Source organism: Macadamia integrifolia, chromosome 5 (genome assembly GCF_013358625.1).
Source record: "Macadamia integrifolia cultivar HAES 741 chromosome 5, SCU_Mint_v3, whole genome shotgun sequence".
Lineage (NCBI taxonomy): Eukaryota > Viridiplantae > Streptophyta > Magnoliopsida > Proteales > Proteaceae > Macadamia > Macadamia integrifolia.
Genome location: NC_056561.1, coordinates 34,909,371 through 34,929,897, shown reverse-complemented (window position 1 = coordinate 34,929,897; position 20,527 = coordinate 34,909,371). Strand labels below are relative to the sequence as shown.

General features: G+C 38.7%; 1 protein-coding gene across 1 annotated transcript; it reads left to right on the top strand.

The window, feature by feature from the left end:
- The first annotated feature begins 8,076 nt into the window (after positions 1 to 8,076).
- Positions 8,077 to 20,299, top strand: LOC122079793 (protease Do-like 9). Its single transcript, XM_042646516.1, has 9 exons — positions 8,077 to 8,865; positions 10,533 to 10,732; positions 10,817 to 10,997; positions 11,184 to 11,375; positions 12,075 to 12,307; positions 19,305 to 19,406; positions 19,614 to 19,664; positions 19,764 to 19,868; positions 19,957 to 20,299. Exons 1-9 carry the CDS (start codon positions 8,268 to 8,270, stop codon positions 20,053 to 20,055), a joined length of 1,761 nt encoding a protein of 586 aa, XP_042502450.1. The 5' UTR covers positions 8,077 to 8,267; the 3' UTR covers positions 20,056 to 20,299.
- Positions 20,300 to 20,527: the final 228 nt, after the last annotated feature.

The following is a 20,527-nucleotide window of genomic DNA, read 5'->3' as shown; positions in this document are numbered from 1 at the left end:
TTTCTTATTCTCAAGTTTTTATTTTCAAGCATCTAATACTGTTCAGAATACCAGCTATTTACATTTTAATTTTCTGCCCAGAATTTCTGTAAGAGTACAATCGATCCTTGTTGTTGAGTCAGATCCAGCCATGGGTTTGACCTGAATTTCTGGTCAATAGTTCCTCTCTACCCCCACTAATGATCGATCCACTTTTTGACTGATTCTGTCCACTCATTAAAGAGTTATTACAAATCACCAGAATTTTGTCTTTTAGTGATCTGCCAGAACCAGAACTGAAATCGATTGGTCTGGGGTAATCCCTAATGTGGTTTCAGGATTTGAACCATTATTTAACAGTTTTTTGATCCTATTTGAGCTGTTATCAGCCCATGGTTTATATTTATCTAATTGGTACTGTTCTGTCCTAATCGATAGTCTGTTGAATTGTTTATATTCTGTAATCTGATTTGCTACATTAAAGTATGGGTTGGTTATGGTTGTTCTTGGATTAAAAGTTCCTGCAGTTGAGACTTGGTTAGACTCCCTACCCTAGTCTACATTACTTTTTCCAACAGCTCTATTTCAACAGCTCTTTTCCAACAACTCTATTCCAATAGATTTTTCCCCCTTCCCCTATATATACGTATCTTTTGGTTTGTAAGAAAGAGAAGAGTTTGTTTCCAACACAACTTTCAATAGTGAGTGAGTCCCCATTTGAGTTTGAAGCCTCTTCTGGTGAGTGAGTTCCCAAGCTGAACTTGGTTCCTCATTATATAATAGAACTCTCCTTCATTTCCTATTTTATTTTGTATTTTCGATTTGAGCTGCTGATGCAGATACGGCTGCCCTTTCTTGGGTAGACCAGCATGACCGGCTTTGGAAGCCAAGAGCCAAGAAGAACCGGTCCAGCCCAGGGTTTTGGTCCAACAACGGTTGGAAATAAAATTAGTAGTTTACCTAGTATTTTATTTCATGCTTTTAGTTTCCAGACTTGAACGTAGGAGTAGGATTTATTTCCTTGATTTGGTTTCCTTTTTATAGTTGTAGGATTTATTTCCTTGATTTGGTTTCCTTTTTATAGTTGTTTCCTAGTTTAGGCTAGTTTCCATTCCAGTTACGTTTCTAATTTCATGTTCCTATTTTCCTATATATTAGTTGTAATCGATTGAAGATTTAGAGCAATTTGATTATTGAATGAATGTGTGAGTGTGATCCTCCTTTTCCCCATCTCTACTCTGATTTCCCCTCCCTTCCCTAAGGGTTCTCTATCAGCTGCAACATAAACCCTTTGAATAAAGCTCGATAACAAGGGAATTTCAAAGTGTTAACAGCAATGGTAGCCCCCACCAGTAAATTGATCCAAAGCAATGAGCTCAACTGAAGGATGTCCATCAAAAATTATAGCTTGCATTCCACTTCAATTTCAGCCTTTCAATTGGAAATTTGTGGACAATGTCCTTCCTCGCAAGAACTGAACACATGGACCACATGAAAAACCTGACTGGGATCTTCTTAAAAGGATTGATATTTCATTTCCTTTATCCAATGCTTGTCTGACACTAACAGCACTTAAAAGAAATTCTGCAGCACAAAAATATAACAAGCATAACTGAATAATAAATTAAAAACCATGCATATCCACCCCTCCTCTCAATAGACTTTGCCACAAGAAACTCAAAGCATATATCAATATAGATTGCAAGAGATTCAATAATTCAAAACTTATTGGAAACAGAGTGCACTTGATCATTCACTGGGTGGAACACAAAATGTCTAGTTGTTTTAAGTTTATGGCAGTACTAGCTTAAATGACTCAGTCACATAGGATGAATATTCACTAGCATTTTGACTTGCTCACATAACATGAATATTCACAAGATTTTTGACATGTGCCAAACAGGGGGGAAAATCATTCATGGACACTATCTTCAGTTTGAGACCTTAGGCAGCCTGAAGGTGGCACATTAGGCTGCAGCAGATCTGAAAGTTAAGACTTTAGAGACATTCCCTTCAGCCACCTTTATAGGGATCGGTTTCAGCCTTCAGGTCTCAAACTTTCACACTCACAGGACAAGACGGATCATACCACAGAGTCGTCCTCCCTTTGGATCCTTTAAACTCAATATCAATGGTGTTCTCTGGTCAACCCAGGCCATCAGAAACAGTGAGGATGATCCTAAAAGCCTTCTCAGATCTCATACCATAAGGCAACTCTATTAAGTCTCAGTTGTTGGCCTTACAGACTTGTTTGCACATTGCAATCTCCATGGGTGCAGGATGAAGCAAAAGCACAGTTGGCCTTAGAGATTACCCTATCTCATTCGTTCCATCAATAACCTTGCTACCCAAATGAATATCTCTATCCAGTGGAAGCCAAAATTGGCAATTACTTAGCCACTGACCTAGTTAAGCAAGGAGTTGTGAGGCCAAGGCCATGTATTGAGAACAGTCATCCCTTGAGAGTTTTGATTTGTACCTTTACTATTTCTTTTTCCTCTAGCATGGGGGCTCTTTGGCTCTGGCCTTGTATATTCTTGTTTCCCCATTTTCTAATAAAATCATTTATCCAAGAAAAAAAAGGTAACTAAGCTGGCCTCTTCAATTGCTTCTTCCATCTTTGATAGACAACTAGGTTTTCCCCACATGCATCACACATTAGACCACTTTGAGATGGTCAGAAAAGTTCGATAAGAGCATGGGGATTTGAAACTTATTGACTTTCCATATGGTGGCACCAATACTAATACAAGAGAAGTATGTGTTTTTAGTTGGATCTAATCCAAATGGTCAAGGGTGCACTGATTAGATTTTATAGAGGTACCAATACAAGACGGAACAAATGCTGATTGTATTCTGCCAATGTCAATAAATGTGTGTATGTTTGTTGGTCCCTGAGTTCTAATTCTGAAGTTACAAATTTCTGTTTCAGAGACCATTTTACTCCACGTGGATAAGGAAATGATTGCTTGGAAATTATTTTATCTTAAACAGAAAGATTAGTTCCAAAGTAGACCCACACGAAATAGCACCTTGTTCCAGAGATTAAATGGGATTTCTGGGAAATGGACGTCAAGTAGTTGGCTTTTACCAGCAGCTCCACCTTCAAAACCTGTTGTTTTAGTAAATTAACACTTCAATTGTATAAGAACTTCAATGAAACCCAAGCCTTTTGCTTGTGTTGCTAATTTGGATGATATATTGAGCTTGTGAAAGGATGAAGAAGCAGAGAGGTGCAACAGAGTGTTGTGTGACTGATGTATTCCCTTAAAGCTTAAAGAAATCCACTATATCAATACTCAAGAGAAAAACAAAACTGAAGAACCACTCATATTATTACCGGTTCAACTGAGCGAGGAAAGAGAAACTGGAACAACGGTTCTATCAAGTATCAAATGCAAAAGTGAACAAAAAGTTCGAAAAAAAACTCAATAAATTCAAAACAGCTCACCTGTTCTTCGCATAATCTCGCCCGTAATTTCGATTTTCGAAGCTCAATCTCTGAACGCTCACTCCTCCGGATACACAAGCACAATAATCAGATCTACAAACTTGAAAGGAAACAACAGCAAAACGCGCAACAGGAATTCCGCCGTGTTCGGACTCCGGCAGTTCGCGGTTACCACTGGCAGTTGAAACCTGACACTTGACCCAAAAACTTCGTGGAGTTGCAAGCGGTGAAGCTGGGACTTTTCTTAGAGCCGAGCAATAGGTCAAAAAGCTACAGGACGTGTCGGGCCTGCTTTCTGTCATGGTTTTCTGAACCTGCGTTTCCCACGCCTACCAGTCTGGCTGTGCAGGACAACGCCACTGTAAGTGTGTCAATCGGTCCGGTTTTATGTATATCGAATGATTCGGTTCAGTTCACATTTATTCTTGGGGGTTATGTGTATACCGTAAGATTTCGGTCAGTTCACATTTATTCTTGGGGGTTTTATTTATACCGTATGATTCAGTTCAGTTCACATTTATTCTTGGGGGAATTGACCATTCGATTGACACCCTTATAGTGGTGTTGTCTTGCACAACCAGAATCTCCTAATTCAACTCGGTTTCGGATTTGATATTCAATTTCGATTTGAAATTGACACCCTTAAATCAGATGTAGATGGTCTAAACATTAGATGTTGTTAGTACAAATAATATATATGAGATTTAACATTGAATTTACGATCCTTGGAACCCACCCATACCAAAGTATAAGTTCAAGGGAATAATGAAAGTGTTATCCAAAGATTCATCGATCCTCCACAAAGAAATCCCCATTCAAGACGATCATAAGCTTTTGGCATATTCAGTTCAAGAACAATACATCCCTTATTAGACTTGCTATTTTTCAAGTAGAATATTTTTTGTACGATTACAATATGATCTATAATTTGTCTACCCTTAAGGAAGTCTACTTGTTATGGAACACTACTTCTTATTGTATGAATGGAAGCAATCCCGTTATGGTCACAAGCTCTGTCTAACCATCTGTTGTTACACATAGCAAAAAACCCAACCCCCCATTTCGAAGGGATATTCTCACTGTGAGCATAATGAGTTGTATCCATTGATGTGGAAACGAAAGGCAATAATTTATGGAATTTTTTAAGGGAAAAAATCAACATGACATTGAAGAATTCTTAATTCACATCCTTCCACATAATAAGCTGTGGGAGTCGGGAGGATGGTGCATTTATATTGCCACTCTCTCTTCAAACAGAACGTGGATCACAATTGAACAAATGGTTTCCACCCTCTCATTGGTGTGGTTTATCACTTAGCTATCGTGGGAATCCTCACCCATTTGTTAATTAGATGTATAATACCATTTTCGACCCATACTGGCGATAAAACACCTTCCCTATTATACAAAGAGGGTAATTGTGGTAGGGTTACTTGCGTAGTGTAACAAACTGTTGTTATATATAGCAAAATCCTTTTAGAAGGGGTATTCCCAATGTAACAATGCATCATCTTTTTTTTTTTTCTTTTGCTGATGACGGGTACCCAGGCCTTCAACCTGATTAGTCCCGCAGGCACATACTGACCCCACAACCGCATGGACCAGGTCATACCGGAGTTAAATGATAACCATTCAATTTTCAGTAAAATCAGTGAAGAGTACTAAACACCCCCATGTGAGTAGTCCAAGGTGTGCCTAGCGGGAGTCGAACTTAGGACGTCCAAGTTTACCAACAATACACCATCTAGATCAATAAGACAACATGCATTGCATGGATTTTTTTCTAAATACATGTGCAAAACCATTTCTGCCCCCCCATTGAGCAATATTTTACGAGAATGGATCACCAACATATATGTTTGTGCTATACATAAGGTTAGGTGATGACATTAGCACATAAAAGTTAACTTCGACAGATCTGTACACTTACAAAGGGAGATAACAATAAATGGAGTAGTCATTAGATACCACATGAGTCAATTTTGAACCGTATTGCATACAACCATGGCTCAACTCTACAATCTTGTATTATTTATTGAGGGCAAGAGAACCATGTCTACTTGCACGACTACTAGCCCATAGGCCGATGAAAGGCCTAGTGGAGGCATTCGGGTGGGGGGCATCACCATCATTGTGCACCACCTATGTCTGAGCGTAGACACAAGCAAGTAGATAGGGTTCTTTTCTCCATTTATTTAACATGAGTAGTTGCAGTGGATTATCCAAAAAGAAAACGGAATATGGGAGTGTCACTTTAACTATTGATTGAGTCGTATGGATACATGATTTTATCCACCACATTGGAATTCACAACCAAAAGTGGCTATGAAATAATAATAGCGGACAGTCAGATGGGCACCAAGTAGTTGATATTATAGCTCCGTGAGTATAACTACTTGTTTCAGAGGGTGAATCTGTCAACTTTAGTGAATGATTCCACTGCTACCTTGGTAGACATTCGCACCAATTCTTGAGACAACGCTTTCTTCTAAGAAATTCAGAAGAGGATTTGATTGCATTTTATTATATGTTTGGTATTTTCGATGCATCTTTTTTTCATTATTTTCTTATATGGAAAATCTGTAGTGTAGGAATCTAGGCATCTGTGGATGAGTGATCCGCCTTTGAATTCTAAATCCATTGGATACATAATGATTTAAGTAGAACTAGTCCGATGTCACCCCCTATCCCCTACTTGTCATTAGGGGTGTCAATCGGTCAAGCCGGATAGGTCTTGGTCAAGCCTAGCGGGCCTATATTCTTGCTCCACAACCTACCTATTTAAAGAATGAGCCGGTCTCGATTAGATTCCGAGCTTCTCCTAATCAGACTAATTGGGCTATAATTGGGTCTTAAACGAGATAATATTAATATTTAAAAAAAACAAAAAAAATTAAACGGGTTTTAAATGTTCTTTTAATTCTCTTAGATTTAAGAACTTTTAATATATTTGATTAAATGTTCAACAATTTTAAAAAATATATATTACACTTAGTTATATTCAATAATATATAGGGCATATATATAAAGGCAAGATATACCTATAAATGGTCAAGCAAAACATGTCGGGCCATGTCAGGCTTGTAAACAAGCCTGGTGTTACCTCTCACACTGTGTACTACATGTTTATAAACGGGACCAGCATGAGCTCGACACATTTATTAATCGGTCTAAGCGGGGCTAATCTTATCTTTAAACGATCGGGTCCGATCAATCCAACCAGTGCGGGCTTGGGATGGACACCCCTACCTACCATCACTAAAAGTGCATGAATGCACATTTATGAAAGCTAAAGAGCAGATGTCATCACCTAATCATACATGTGACATACACATGCGTAGGTGATCCGTACGTCAATTATTGTAGCAATCTAAGGCTTTATGGGTATCCTAATAAATTTTCTATATAGGGTTTTGCTTTAAAATTCATAGTGAGGTTTCCTTTCCCTATAAACATCTAAAAGAGGTGTGAGGACAAACGCTTAACCATTCTCCATTGATTGGGAAGTAGAATCTCATCTCATTGGGGATGTAAAACCTCGTAAATCTATGTCATTGTGTAATTGTTTATTCTTATTTTCTCTATTATTTTCTATATCATTTTAGGGTTACATTTCTACATTCCCCTCCAATAAAATGTCAGGATTAGCGCAACCAACAATGGCTCATTTAGAAGGTATATTTATGGTTACACATTTACAGAGAATTATAACATAATAACATACTAAATAAGACAAAAAACATCGATTGCATGAATTTTTTTAGTTAAATGATTAATGCCATTTCTACCCTCTTACCTACCAGATCAAAAAGAGGTGTGAGGTCGAGCGCTTAACCATTCTCCATTGATTGGGAAGTAGAATTTCATCTCGTTGGCGATGTAAAACCTCGTAAATATGTGTCATTGTGTTATTGTTTATTCTTATTTTCTATATTATTTTTTGCATCATTTTAGGGTTACATTTCTACATTCTCCTCCAATATAATGTTAAGGTCAGCGCAACCAACAATAACTCATTTAGAAAGTATATTTATGGTTACACAGTTACAGAGAGTTATAACATACCAAATAAGACAAAAAAATCGATTGCATGATTTTTTTAGTTAAATGGGTAATACCATTTCTACCCTCTTACCTAGCAGATCAAAATGTCTATTTTATTATATGATAAAGAGTAATTCTGATATTTCAATATGGCGACAAGCTCAATGTAATCATCCATGGTTACATAAAGTAACACTCATTTTTTTTTTTTTTTTGATAAGATGTGAGAATGTAACACTCATTTAGAAGGGATATTTATGTTATCTGTATATGACATGAATTCAATAAAACAAAAGGTATTGATTGTATATAACTTTTAAAGAGAGTGCGGTTTTTACTTATGCACAAGGGCCAATGGATGCCCATGAAAAAGTATCCATAGAGATATCATTTTTTCATTTCATGAAGGTGAAATATGAACCGATCATTTCGTCTCATGTGTATGACAGAGATCCCACACTCCCTCACATAAATATTTTTTCAATTTTTTCAATTAGATGTGTAATGTCATTTCTGCCCTCGAAGACAGGAGAGACAACCGGCGAGCAATTCCAGTGCGGTTACTGCTCTTGTATACCGACTGTGGTTACAAAAAAAAGTATAACCCATTTTTAGGATATCTCCTGGATTCATTTGTCAATACTGAGCATCGTAAGAAAGAGAGAGTACAGAACATACACTGCACTCGTCGTCTTCTTCTCTTGGTTTCTCAGTCGAAGAGAGGTACCAGAGGTGGAGCGAGACAACGAAGTAGCAGCGAGAGAAGAAGACCTAATAATACGAATAGTATCAGATGGGAGACCCAAAGAGGAAAAGAGGTCGAAAACCGAAGAAACCAGCTGCCGAAACCATGGATTCACAAAGAAACAACAATCCAGACATCATTTCCTCCGCCGCCTTGGACGACGTTTTCTCTCTGAACAACGTTGAAATCGATGATTCCGATCCACCTAAGGGACGCGGTGGTCGGGGACGGAAAGCTGCGAAGCATTCTGAGAACGCTGATACCTCTCTTCCTTCTCCTGCAAGGAGGACTTCCCGTGCCGCCGAAAACAATAGTGATTGTGTGCTTGCCATGTCGGTTGGCGGTGATGTTGCTATGCATTCGGTTGTTGAGCCACTGCCCGGTTGGGAGAATGTTGTTAAGGTGGTGCCCTCCATGGACGCGGTCGTTAAGGTGTTTTGTGTTCATACAGAACCCAATTTTTCCCTTCCCTGGCAACGCAAACGACAATATAGTTCCAGCAGTAGTGGTTTCATCATCGGTGGACGGAGGGTATTGACGAATGCACACTCCGTGGAGCATCATACGCAGGTTAAGCTCAAGAAACGCGGCTCCGATACCAAGTACTTGGCCACTGTGCTAGCAATTGGAACCGAGTGCGATATTGGTAATAGGCGACCTAGCTACCTTTTTCTTCTCCACTTCTTACTTATCCTTCTTTTGTTTCTCGGCTGTATGGTCAGGATGAACTTTTTGTGCTTTAGGGTATTAGGATTAGAATCACTGAATATTTGTTGGATTGATTTCAACGAGCTACAGTTACTATTAATTTTTATGGGTAACCGATTTGTTCATTGTGTGATATTGTCTACACGCTGATTCGATGTTTTAGGGCGCGTAGATTTTGTGACTCATAATTAAATTGATTCCTGATATTCAATGAAGTATTTGTTTTCCATGGATACGGACATGAAACTTATCAATGATGTTCCCCCGATTTGTGTAGTAAACAATATTGACATAAATATTTTTTGATTGGTAATATCAATTTATCAAAGGGAGGGAAAATAGATATGTACATGACTATAGGAATGGACAAGGCCTCAAGGAGAGACCCACACTCCTAACACCCTGGGGCAGCCCCCAAGGGAGCTAACCTAAAATCATACAATGATATCTAAGTTACACCCAAAAGGAGAGATCCAAGACGATCCAATGACTACCTCTAAGTTACACCCAAAAGGAGAGATCCAAGACGATCCAAGGACTACCCATAGCAAGGCCTTGCATCGGACTCTGAGGGGGGTGAGCTCCCCATGTCTCCACAAGGATCTGGGGAGATATCATCCAGCTGTGTAGCCCCTCAAGAAGACTTGGCAGACATGTCATGTGCAAAGCTCAGTGCGTGGGGAATCACTTTAAGAGAAACTCTATTGGTGTCATCTATAAGCTGGCCTTTTGCACTACAGTTGCTCATGTTTGGGAGGAAAGAAACTACCACATTTTTTGGGACAAAACTAGATCGAGTCCATCCACTCAGTGACATTTGAGCGGATGTGACAGATCGGCTTTATGATATTAAATGGAAGAAGTCCCCTCATAAACAATAATAATTGAATTGCTAAGCTTGCAAAGATCTCTCTTTTTACTTGCATATCTGATCTGAAAATTTTTTGTGATGAAATTATTTATTTTCCCAATTATCTTTTCTTTATGCTTTAATTATGATGAATGAAATGATCAACTAAGATTCCTTTTTTCTTGACAAGATAAGAAGAAATGTTATCAATGTATTTAAATCCATGATTTCCTTGTTACTTCCATTGTTGCTCCATTGTGACCTGGTCATGGGTTCGAATCGGGAAACAACCTCTCCTCGAAGTAGGGGTAAGGTTGCATATATGTCTGTCCCTCCCCAGGCCCCAGTGGTTGGAGTCTTTTGCATTGGGTATGCCCTTTATTTCCTTATTAACTTCTGTACTAAATATGTGGAAAAAAGAACCAAAAAGGGAGTAAAAAAGACACCTGGAAGTGAGTTTCTTATCTTCTAATGTTATTAATGACAAATCTTAACTTTCCATCAAAAAGGGGAAAAAAAAGTAATTTGAATCTTCCATCCTTTATGAAATATCAATGAAGTTTTCTGAAGTCCTTGCAATGAGCTGTTGTTTTTATGAGTTCTATAATGTTTTGGAGTAATATTTCAGCATTTTTTGTCACATATCTTTTTTTTTTTTTTTTTTTTTACATGACATATATTGCAAGTGGCACCACCTTCTTAAGCCTTGACATACATCGAAAAATTGGGTATTTAATTTTCTAATCCCATTGCAGCAATGTTGACTGTAAATGATGATGAGTTTTGGGAAGGCGTTTCACCAGTGGAGTTTGGCTCCTTGCCTGCACTTCAAGATGCTGTCACTGTTGTGGGCTACCCAATAGGAGGAGACACAATTTCTGTGACCAGTGGTGTGGTGTCCCGCATGGAAATCTTGTCGTATGTTCATGGGTCAACTGAACTTTTGGGACTGCAGGTGACTGCATTTATATTATTTTATCGTTGTTACCTTTCATACTAGCATGTTGAAATTTTGTTCTGAATTGTCTCATTTTTGCAGATAGATGCTGCTATAAACTCGGGGAATTCTGGTGGGCCTGCTTTTAATGACAAGTGCAAGTGTGTGGGTATTGCATTTCAGTCCCTTAAACATGAAGATGCGGAGAATATAGGTTACGTCATACCAACCCCTGTCATCATGCACTTCATTCAGGACTATGAGAGGAATGGAGAATATACAGGTACATTCAAGCAACCAGAGCTCCTTGGCTGGGCATATATCAAAATTTACCATTGTGTCTCTTTGTGTTTCCTTGCAATTTTTGAATCAACCTTAGCGGGGAAGTAATTAACTGCTCCTTTTTGGAGCAATAGAAACCAGCATTCATATCTTTTATGAACTCTCAAGACCATCTGTTACATTCCAGGATTCCCAATTCTCGGAGTTGAGTGGCAAAAGATGGAAAATCCCGATTTGCGTATGGCAATGGGGATGAAACCAGACCAGAAGGGCGTTCGCATAAGAAGAATTGAACCTACTGCCCCGGAATCGCAGGTTTTGAAGCCATCCGATATTATACTCAGCTTTGACGGAATTGATATTGCTAACGATGGAACAGGTTAGGCATTTTTTTCTCATTGATTTCTCATGTTTTACTGCCTTGGCACTCTATACTATTATACGTTGGTGATTTTGGTTTTGTTGCTGGTTTTAATTTGTGTCGGCAACCTTTAGAGTTTGGCTGCCTTCTTCTTCCATGGCAGAATGTCGTGTTGGTGCTTCTCGTCAAAGTATGGAATCATGGTTTAGTAGCAAACAAAACCTAGGGAACATGAGACCACTAATTCCTATGTTGCTATACGTTGCTTCGGGCAAACGATAAAAATCTTAGTTAGGGTCTTGTTAGGAAAATAATAAATTATTGGATGCATATTATATTTGGCCTTTTCGGAATGCTCTTTTCAATGACTTTCACAGTTGAAATCAGAACTTGGCTCTCATAATTTCTGAATAGTTGAGTACTGGCAAATTAATTGTGTTCTTTTTCCCCTGTGGAATTGTTTTGGAGGGAAGGCAAGAAGCTCTAGTTCTTCTAGTTTTTCTTTCATTTAAAATAATTCAATAACGTGGTGGAGCAAGGGGAATCTTTGTACTCACTAGATACTACTGTGATTTTGTTGAGTTAATGACAGCATTCTATTGATATTGATTGTTTCAGGTTTTCACTAATGCTTTCTAATAAAGGATGGTGACTTGTACAAGTCATTATCTGTTCCTTTTGTAACTAACTCTGCATTCTTTTGTTGTGATCTTCCAGTTGCTTTTAGACATGGAGAGCGTATTGGTTTTAGTTACCTTGTTTCCCAAAAGTACACTAGTGAGAATGCTGCAGTTAAAGTTCTCCGCAATTCCGAAATTCTTGAATTCAACATCAAACTCGCAACTCACAAACGGCTTATCCCAGCGCACATCAAGGGCAGACCTCCTTCATATTATATTATTGCTGGATTTGTCTTTGCAACTGTATCTGTTCCATATCTCCGGTCTGAGGTGAGTGTTACTTTGAGATTATCATTGCTCCATGTTGTTTATGCTGTATTGCTGCAATGAATTATGAATATATGAAGTGCTTAAGCTAAATATTAGCTCATATGCATTTCTTAGTCGTCAACTGTATAATTTGATCAGTAGATGTTATTTTATTTTTATCTCATTATATAGTTTTTTTTTTTTGGGGGGGGGGGTTTAAGTATGGTAAGAGTTTTATTTGGTGTGAGTAAAAGGGTTGCGGTGATGCTAGTATTTATTTGGAGCGTAATTATGGTAAGAGTTTTATGTTAGTGTGAGTTAAAAGGGTTGCAGTGAGGTGCAAAAGGCTGTACCTTTTGTGGGAGGATGTAACTATGTAAATATTGCAAGAATTGTGTTGCTATAAGAAGAATATAGTATCCATATATGAAAACCTGTAGGAAAAGTTACCCTTGGAATGGTCTTCAGGGTCTTACCTGAAATGCTGGTGTTAAGACACCCCCCCCCCCCGGGGGGGGGGGGGGGGCGGGCGGGATGGCTCATCACCTTGGGATACATCAATGAAAATGGTGATTGTATTGATTATATATCCCAGCCTAGGAGTTCTGGTAGACAAATTCTAGTTGGGTCCTTACTGGCTAAATAGTTGAACACAATACCAAGATTTGGTACCCCTAGGACTTGATGCATCGTGGATATGGATGATGCATTTTTTTCTTTTAATTTTTTAGATTTTTTTTGGGTGTGTAAAAGTTCTAGGTTTCTAGTGTAGGAGCTAGTTCAGCTAAGAACCAACTCTACAGGAGGATCAATACGCTGATATCCAGCAGTTAAGTCACCTGTTCAAACAGTCTTCAATATATCAATAAATTTCAGAATAGAATGCTCATTGGAATTGATTGAAAAAAAAAATAGAAGATAGGTAGAACGATCGATTTGGATTGAGCCTCTTACTCTCTCCCGGGCCTCTCACCCACTAAAAGAATCTCTCCGCTCACTGCATCTCACGGCATTCGTGGCTATCAAACCGGAATTCTCTCTTTTCTCTAAATCGTTGGCTTGTTTCAGCTTTTCCTGTTATTTTTAAACCAATCAATTACATCCTAAGCAATTTATAGAAACAAATAAAACTCCAAATAGTAATTGGAAACTAATTCCTAATTTCTCTCCTTGCTTTCCTGTCTAGCATCAAGTATTTACTACCCAGGGGTTAGAGAAATTGAGAAGATAAGTAAAGTGGACTTGGGAAAAGAGTATGCATCATGGTTTACGCATTCAGGCATGCAAGTGAAATTCTAAATGGGAAAATAGTTTTGTGGGTGGGGATTAATCTTGGAGACTATGGAGAAGAATGGTTACGACTAAACATGGCTCAGGCAGTGGGGGTTAAGGGTAGAAGTTCTGTTACAATCAACTATCACAGTAATATATTGAAAGAAGCATGAATGATCTTGAAGGCATTTTAAAACATGGAAAAAGGGTCAAGAACCAACTCTTAAGTAATCTATGGTGCCATTATACTGCATTACTACCTTTGAAGTCTTTCTTCTGTAACCTTAAACAAGTTCTTTTGCTGGCGCAATTTGTTGGGTATGAGTGTACACTGTAACCTTCCTAAATGATGGAATTGGCGTAGAAATTGATGCTTTGTCAACTTCTTGTCCATGTTGCTTTGGATAGACAAGGTAAAGATCAATACGAGTGAAGAAGGTAGGAAATGGAAGAAGAGTTCTCAGTTTCTATTTATATCTTTTTAGGTAAGTTTGTGTGAAATTTCAAGTTTATCTGAGGTGGCTTTAGGGTGTTCCTAACTCATCAATGGATCTTTTGCATGGAGGAAAGTGAACTGGAGGCCATCTCTTTCATTGTGCTTGGAGTTACTTTTCTGAAAGAGTCGCCCTGGCGATTAGCTCACCTAACTAAGACCCTATCAGTTGCATCATGCTAGTGCAGTTGATCTATGGTAGTTGATAGACTAGTTGTTACATGGTTGAGTGGTCTCTGGTTTTTAAGTTGATTATTCAAATGCCTACTTTTTTTTTTTTGGCCAAACAGTTTAGGTTAGATGGAGAAAAAAGAGCATGGACTGTGATGATTGAATTTACTCTCTCTCGTAATTGTTTTCTTTGACAAAAGGGAGAGAAGGGGAAGATAGAAGGTGTTGCCCCACTGTGTCTGTATGTCTGTTCATCCATTCTCAGACCAAACATAGGATGTTGACTGGAGGGCAGTATTTCCTTTTTCATGATTGATGAGAGTTATGCCAAATTTTCCTTGCTTTCCCTTCACTTTTCTTTAATATAACCGCACGACAGGTTAAAACAGAGCTGGACAAATTATTTCTCCCCCACCTCCCTGCGGCTGGTGCTACCTCTTCGACTTTTTTTATAGATGGGAAAGATGTATTATGTTGTTTCTTTCCCCACCAAGATATATTCCTTTATTGTGTAGCTCGAGTCTGAAAAATTGAAGCTGTTTGATGCACCTCTCTATGCCTTTTCTATGTCTGATTTTTGCCGCCAGCTCCCTTTGTCTGTATTTTTATGCCTCGGGATTTTGTCAATGCTTGTTTAGTTTGCAATATTTGACCAAAATGAATGAAAGAATAATGCTTCCTGCATATCATTACTCATTTATGCAATAATATTTCAGTACTACACAGTAGACACAGAAACAGATGCACAAAATAGGTATTTATTTGAACAAGTTCCTCTTTTCAATGGGAGAAGGCCATAAATTCCGGAAGAAAGTAATGGTTTTGTAGGAAATGCTCCAAGGATATGGTTCTGCCGTAAAAAATACGGAGATTCTCTCATCTTTCCCAACAGAGGGAAAAAGGCCCACCTATTCCACAAAGTAATCCACACCCTATGGTGTCACAGCCATTTCCAATTAGATTCTATAGGTTAGGAGTAACCCATGGGACCCGGAGAAGCCAAAGGAAAGAATGAACCAGATCTGATATGTGAAGTCACAACAATTCCTCTGGCAATTCTGGGGACTGACGGAATATGGCTAACCTAGTTGCAGCACCAGCTTTACTAGCTAACCTTAAGTTGTTTGACTGACGACCAACCTGTGGGATGAATCTGATGTTGATGGAAAATGACATGCTTCTAAGATTTAAAAAAAAAAAAAAAAAAAAAAAAAAGAAAAAAAAAAAGAAGAGAAATTTACATCACGCTCCCCTTCCCCCTGGATTTTTCATTTATTACATTCCCCCCCTCCCCGAGAGCCCTAACCCCTGCATAACTTTACGGTTTAAAACTCAACTCACTAACGCCATCATGTTTCAAGGGGGGGGGATATAATAAATGAAAATCCAAGGGGTTAGGTGCAATTGGACTAAAGTACAGGGGAGGGAGATGTAAATAATCACCACCCCCCACCCCAAAAAAAAAAAAAAAACTAGAACATCCCTTTTGGGCCCATTGTTCACACCTTCCAATCTCTTCTATGCCCCTATATGTTGCTGCTTTTAATTTGTGCTAGAAGTAGAATGTGCCTTCTAGTTTTCAAGAGGTCTTGGAAAGTTGGAACTTAGGATTCCAAACCACTCAAATTATCTCCTCACTTCACACCCATGTTAGATATAGGCTAATGATACTAAGTTTGGTGTTCTTGGTCTTTTGGTTTTCTCTTGAGAATAGTGATGGCCAATGGTAGCAACTATAAAAAAATAATTGCCTGTAATTTGGTGGGAAACCTTGTCACAACTCATGGAGATTCTGTAACCACGGAGCTGCTTCTGTAATCTTGAAGTTCACTTAGAAAAATTCTTATGGTGCTTATCCCAATTTTTTTCTTGGTCTGACCACATAATCCATATGGACATTTGAGAAAGTCTTACTAATGATGCTTTTTGATGCATATATGGTAATCCGATTTTCTTGGACAACTTGCTGGACCTTTTCAGTAGATGTATCTAGCATATCGAATCCTTGATCCTTTCCTGACCACCTGTCTGAGCTTTCCTGTGTACACAGCATGCTCCCTATTGCTATAGTCCTGTTATCCACACTAACAATCTTCTGAACAGTCAAACACTCAGTTCTACTTTAGACTGATAATTTTTTGTTTTCCCTCTGTTTCCGTCAGTTCAGCTATCATTCTCATTGGATGTGTTCGCAAACTGTATTTTTTTCCTGTAACCTTCGTTTACTTTTACTACTTTGTTATCTTCCAAAATTTTCATCCTTTTCTTACCTTCATTGGATTATGATTTAGTATTCCACCTCTACAGCAGTCACAGACCATAAAATTATCATGGCTTATGATCTTGCAATTCTGTTTTTTCACAAATGGTCCAAATGAAATCGTATTCTACTTCTCCTTAAGATCCTTGCAGTCTTGTTCTAATTGGATTTTCTTCCAAATTTTGGTTATATAATCAGGTTACTAGCAAGCGCTTTATTCTTTTAATTAGGTTATCACTACCACGGTTTTTCCATTCTTGGCCAAAACTATCTTTTTGGAAACTTTTTTCACGAAAAGGGATTTATGTCAGATGCTGTCATGATTGATGTGTTAGATTTTCTCCACTTGCATGTGAAAGCATTTTAAAACCTTTTTTTTTTTTTCTCTCTTCCTCCTTCCCACAAAGATAGTCCATCTTTCCCTTTTTGGGTGCCCCAAAATGTTTGTCCAGCTTACAACTTGGGCCTTGAATTTTAATCAACTTTACTATTTTACCCATTACAACAATTTATTTATAATATAAATCTAAGAGTTGGAGTAAAAATTAGTTCAGGGTAGATTTGAAAGGAAAGGCTATCTTAAATGTTTTTTGACTGACACACTTTAAACTTTGTTCTCTTTTAAACGGGACAGTCATTACAGGACTGAGGGAGCAATAACATAATTGACAATGAAAGATGAGAGAAGTCAGAAGGGGATCGGTTTGAACTGACCAGTTGTTTCATATGCTATCTTGTCAAAAGCTTGATCTATGCCACCTTTTCCAATGACAAGGACTTGAGTCTTTCTCAGTCTCTCTCTCTCTCTGTGCAACTGTGACAGTTGATTCTCCTCTTTGTCTCCCGTCCACATCTTCCCCCCCCCCCCTCCCACCTCACCCTGTTCCAAACTGGCCTGTTCTGTAACCATGATCAAATTGCAGACAGTTATTGGAGGAGTTTCATGGCTGTTGGCTGATAGAGCCAATTAATTTTGTTGGCAGAGTCTTAAAGAATGGGGATTTGACAGTCTCATATTGTTACCCCCACATCTCTTATCTTGGTTTCTTGTTGGGCCCTTATATAAGAGCACCGTCATTTGGGTCAATGAAAGAATTAAGATTGCTTGTGTGTTGGAATTGACTGGTAACGACACGGGGTCTGTGATTCAGATTTGTTTAAAATGGATGTATACTTAGTAAATATTTTGTTATTTGTCTGATCCACTAGATTGGACAGTGGGTCAGGCAATCCAGTACTGATCTGGATTGACATTAGCTGGGGAATGATCTGCCTCCTGATCCAATCCTCAAAAGATGGCATGCGTACATCTTATCAGCCTGAGAGCGTGCAATAAAGTGACAAGATTTTATTAGGGCTGGTTGGAAGGAATTTAAAATATCAGCTTGGGGATTGGAACTTTGTTTGCAAGTTTTGGGGGTCTGGACTGGGTTGAAGACCAACTTCTCTCATGAATCTGATATCGAAAGGTGGTGGTTGTGGTGATTTTTGATGATATTATGGATGTGCTGTTGCTGCCTAGCAGATGATTGGTAGAGTTGGCTAATGGATGGTGGTGATGAAATTGTCTATGGATTGGTGTAACACAAGAAAGTTACCATGTGAGTCAGTTTGGGTACTAAAATTCTTGTCAGAATGATAAATAGCGCTAGCACCGTTGAAGCTCATCTTTCCAGAATTATATGATTATTTAACTAGAAGAAGGCCTGGGTTGTTGTTTACATGGATAATGGCACAGATTCTCTTTATTGGCTGCTCATCTTTAGGAGAAATTTAAATTGTTGGAGATGTAACCTGTTCCTGATGACCTAATCTCCTGAAGATCTTCCATTGGGCTTCAATTAAATTGTAGAGGACAGAAGGCTTTGGTAAGAGAAAGTTTCAGGTTGTTCCTCTGTTACTGGGGCCTTCATTGCACCTTGTACCTCCAGCTTTTGAGACACTGCAGTTGTGGAAAGGGATGCGTGCAAAAATCCAATCTTTCCTACATACAGCAAAGCTGGGTCCTGGCTATCAGTCACCCATCTTCTCAGTATCCATATTCTTTGTTTAAAAGATGAGATTTTGGCATTCTTTCTGCTTTCTCCCATCCACTTGTTTTTGGGTACATTTCATAGAATGTGAAGTGGTGCTCTGTTCTACTAGATGGGAGGTCTGAACTTTATGCATGGGCTAGGATTGTCTGAAGTCTTGGTTTCTCTAGTGAAGTGCCCGGAGTGAAGGTAGCAATAGCTGTGGCTTTTTAGCTTGAGAGGGGGCTTTTCAGACTGACCCATATTTTAGGGAACTAAAGTAAGATTCATAGTTAGGTGGAACTTTTAGTTGTCTGGGTGCCAAGGTTGGACAAATATTTTAAGCCTTCTGGCATTCTATTGTCCGAATGTATGGGTTTTATGTGGTGAGTTTCTCATTGATGGAATGATATACTCTGTTTTATTTTCGTTTTCATTTATATTTTTTCTTACTTTCTGGATGCAAATGGCAGGTTCTGTCCCCTTCCCCCTTCCTTATCCTTGAAGAAATTAGTAGTTAATTGTTTGACCACAAAAGAAGGAAAAAGATATGCAGGCTATAAAGAAGTGTTAACCCAGTGCACGAGGCTTCTGCCATTGCAGGGTCTGGGAAGGTCATAATGCATGCAGACTTACCCCCGCTTCGGGGAGAGGCTGTTTCCCCACTCGAACCCATGACCACTAGGTTGCACCGAGGCCTGCCCTCGAAAAGCTCCTTAAAAAATTTGCAGGCTATAAGCTCCTTAAAGCTGTTTCTTGAACATGTCCTTTTCCGTTTGCCCTAACCTTTTTTATTACTCTGTATACCAGTATGGAAAGGATTATTATTTGGATGCACCAGTCAAACTGTTGAACAAACACATGCATGAAATGGCACAATCAGAAGATGAACAGCTTGTGGTGGTTTCTCAGGTATTTCTCTCTTCCTCTCCCTCCAATCCCTTCCTCTCGTTTCCATTCACACACACACCCCCCATGCATGTGCACAAATGTATGTAGACATTGTCTCTGCTCTCTTTTTTAGCACCTTTTAACCTAGATGCCCTAGTGGATTATATTGGAAATATTCTGTTGAGCATGGATCATATCACTTGGATTTCTTCCTGGAACTTATTGCAGGTGCTTGTGGCTGATATCAATATTGGGTACGAGGACATTGTGAATACTCAGGTTTGTATGTGTTGTGGAGACAAACTGCTGATTATATAGCTTATTTACTTTGATCCCTATCAATTGATTAAAACATTCCAATTGTTATTGTTTGTTTAGGTTCTTGCTTTCAATGGTAAGCCTGTCAAGAATCTGAAGAGCTTGGCCAGCATGGTGGAGAACTGTGAAGATGAATTTTTGAAGTTTGATCTGGAGTACCAGCAGGTTCTTCAACTTACCCTTCTCTCTCTCTCTCTCTCTCTCTCTCTCTCACTTTCTCCGCTTCCCTTACTTGAGTTCTCCTTGAGTGCAGATAGTGGTTCTCCAGACAAAGACGGCCAAGACAGCAACACTGGATATTCTCACTACTCATTGCATACCATCAGCAATGTCTGATGATCTCAAGACATGATCTAGCAGTGCGGTGGCTAGTCAACTATCCAAGTTTGTCTTTTTGTAGAACCCTAAATTAGAGAGTGTAGTACTTAGTAGCACTCGGCAGGTATAATTTTAAATATCAGTTAAAAGAAGTGAGTAAAAAGCGGGGCTACTATAGCATTCATAACTGAAAATTTCCTTTTTTATGATAAAAATAACTTAGTATTTCATTTTATCAGTCCTTATATCAAACAGCCAATAAATTTTGATTTTGACTATTTCTGCACTGGTTGGATGCATTGGAATGGGGTGGAGATGGTTATGTTATGGTCAGTAATGAAGAGCATACTAGTGGATAGTGTTCTTCCACTTGGGAATATATTCCCTGTGTTTGAAAAATGTTCTGAGTGGGAGAATACAAATGGGTTGTTGTGGGAAAGTGCATTCTTTTTGTGGGAAGAGCATGGTTCCCAGCCCAATCTGTTACAGACGTGCTTCAAGCTAAT

Excerpts from the sequence above, each read along its gene's own strand:
- LOC122079793 (XM_042646516.1), top strand. The coding sequence starts at position 8,268 with ATGGGAGACCCAAAGAGGAAAAGAGGTCGAAAACCGAAGAAACCAGCT. Across the intron at positions 10,998-11,183 it reads GAGGAATGGAGAATATACAG|GATTCCCAATTCTCGGAGTT; the intron begins GTACATTCAAGC and ends GTTACATTCCAG. Across the intron at positions 19,665-19,763 it reads AGGACATTGTGAATACTCAG|GTTCTTGCTTTCAATGGTAA; the intron begins GTTTGTATGTGT and ends TTGTTTGTTTAG.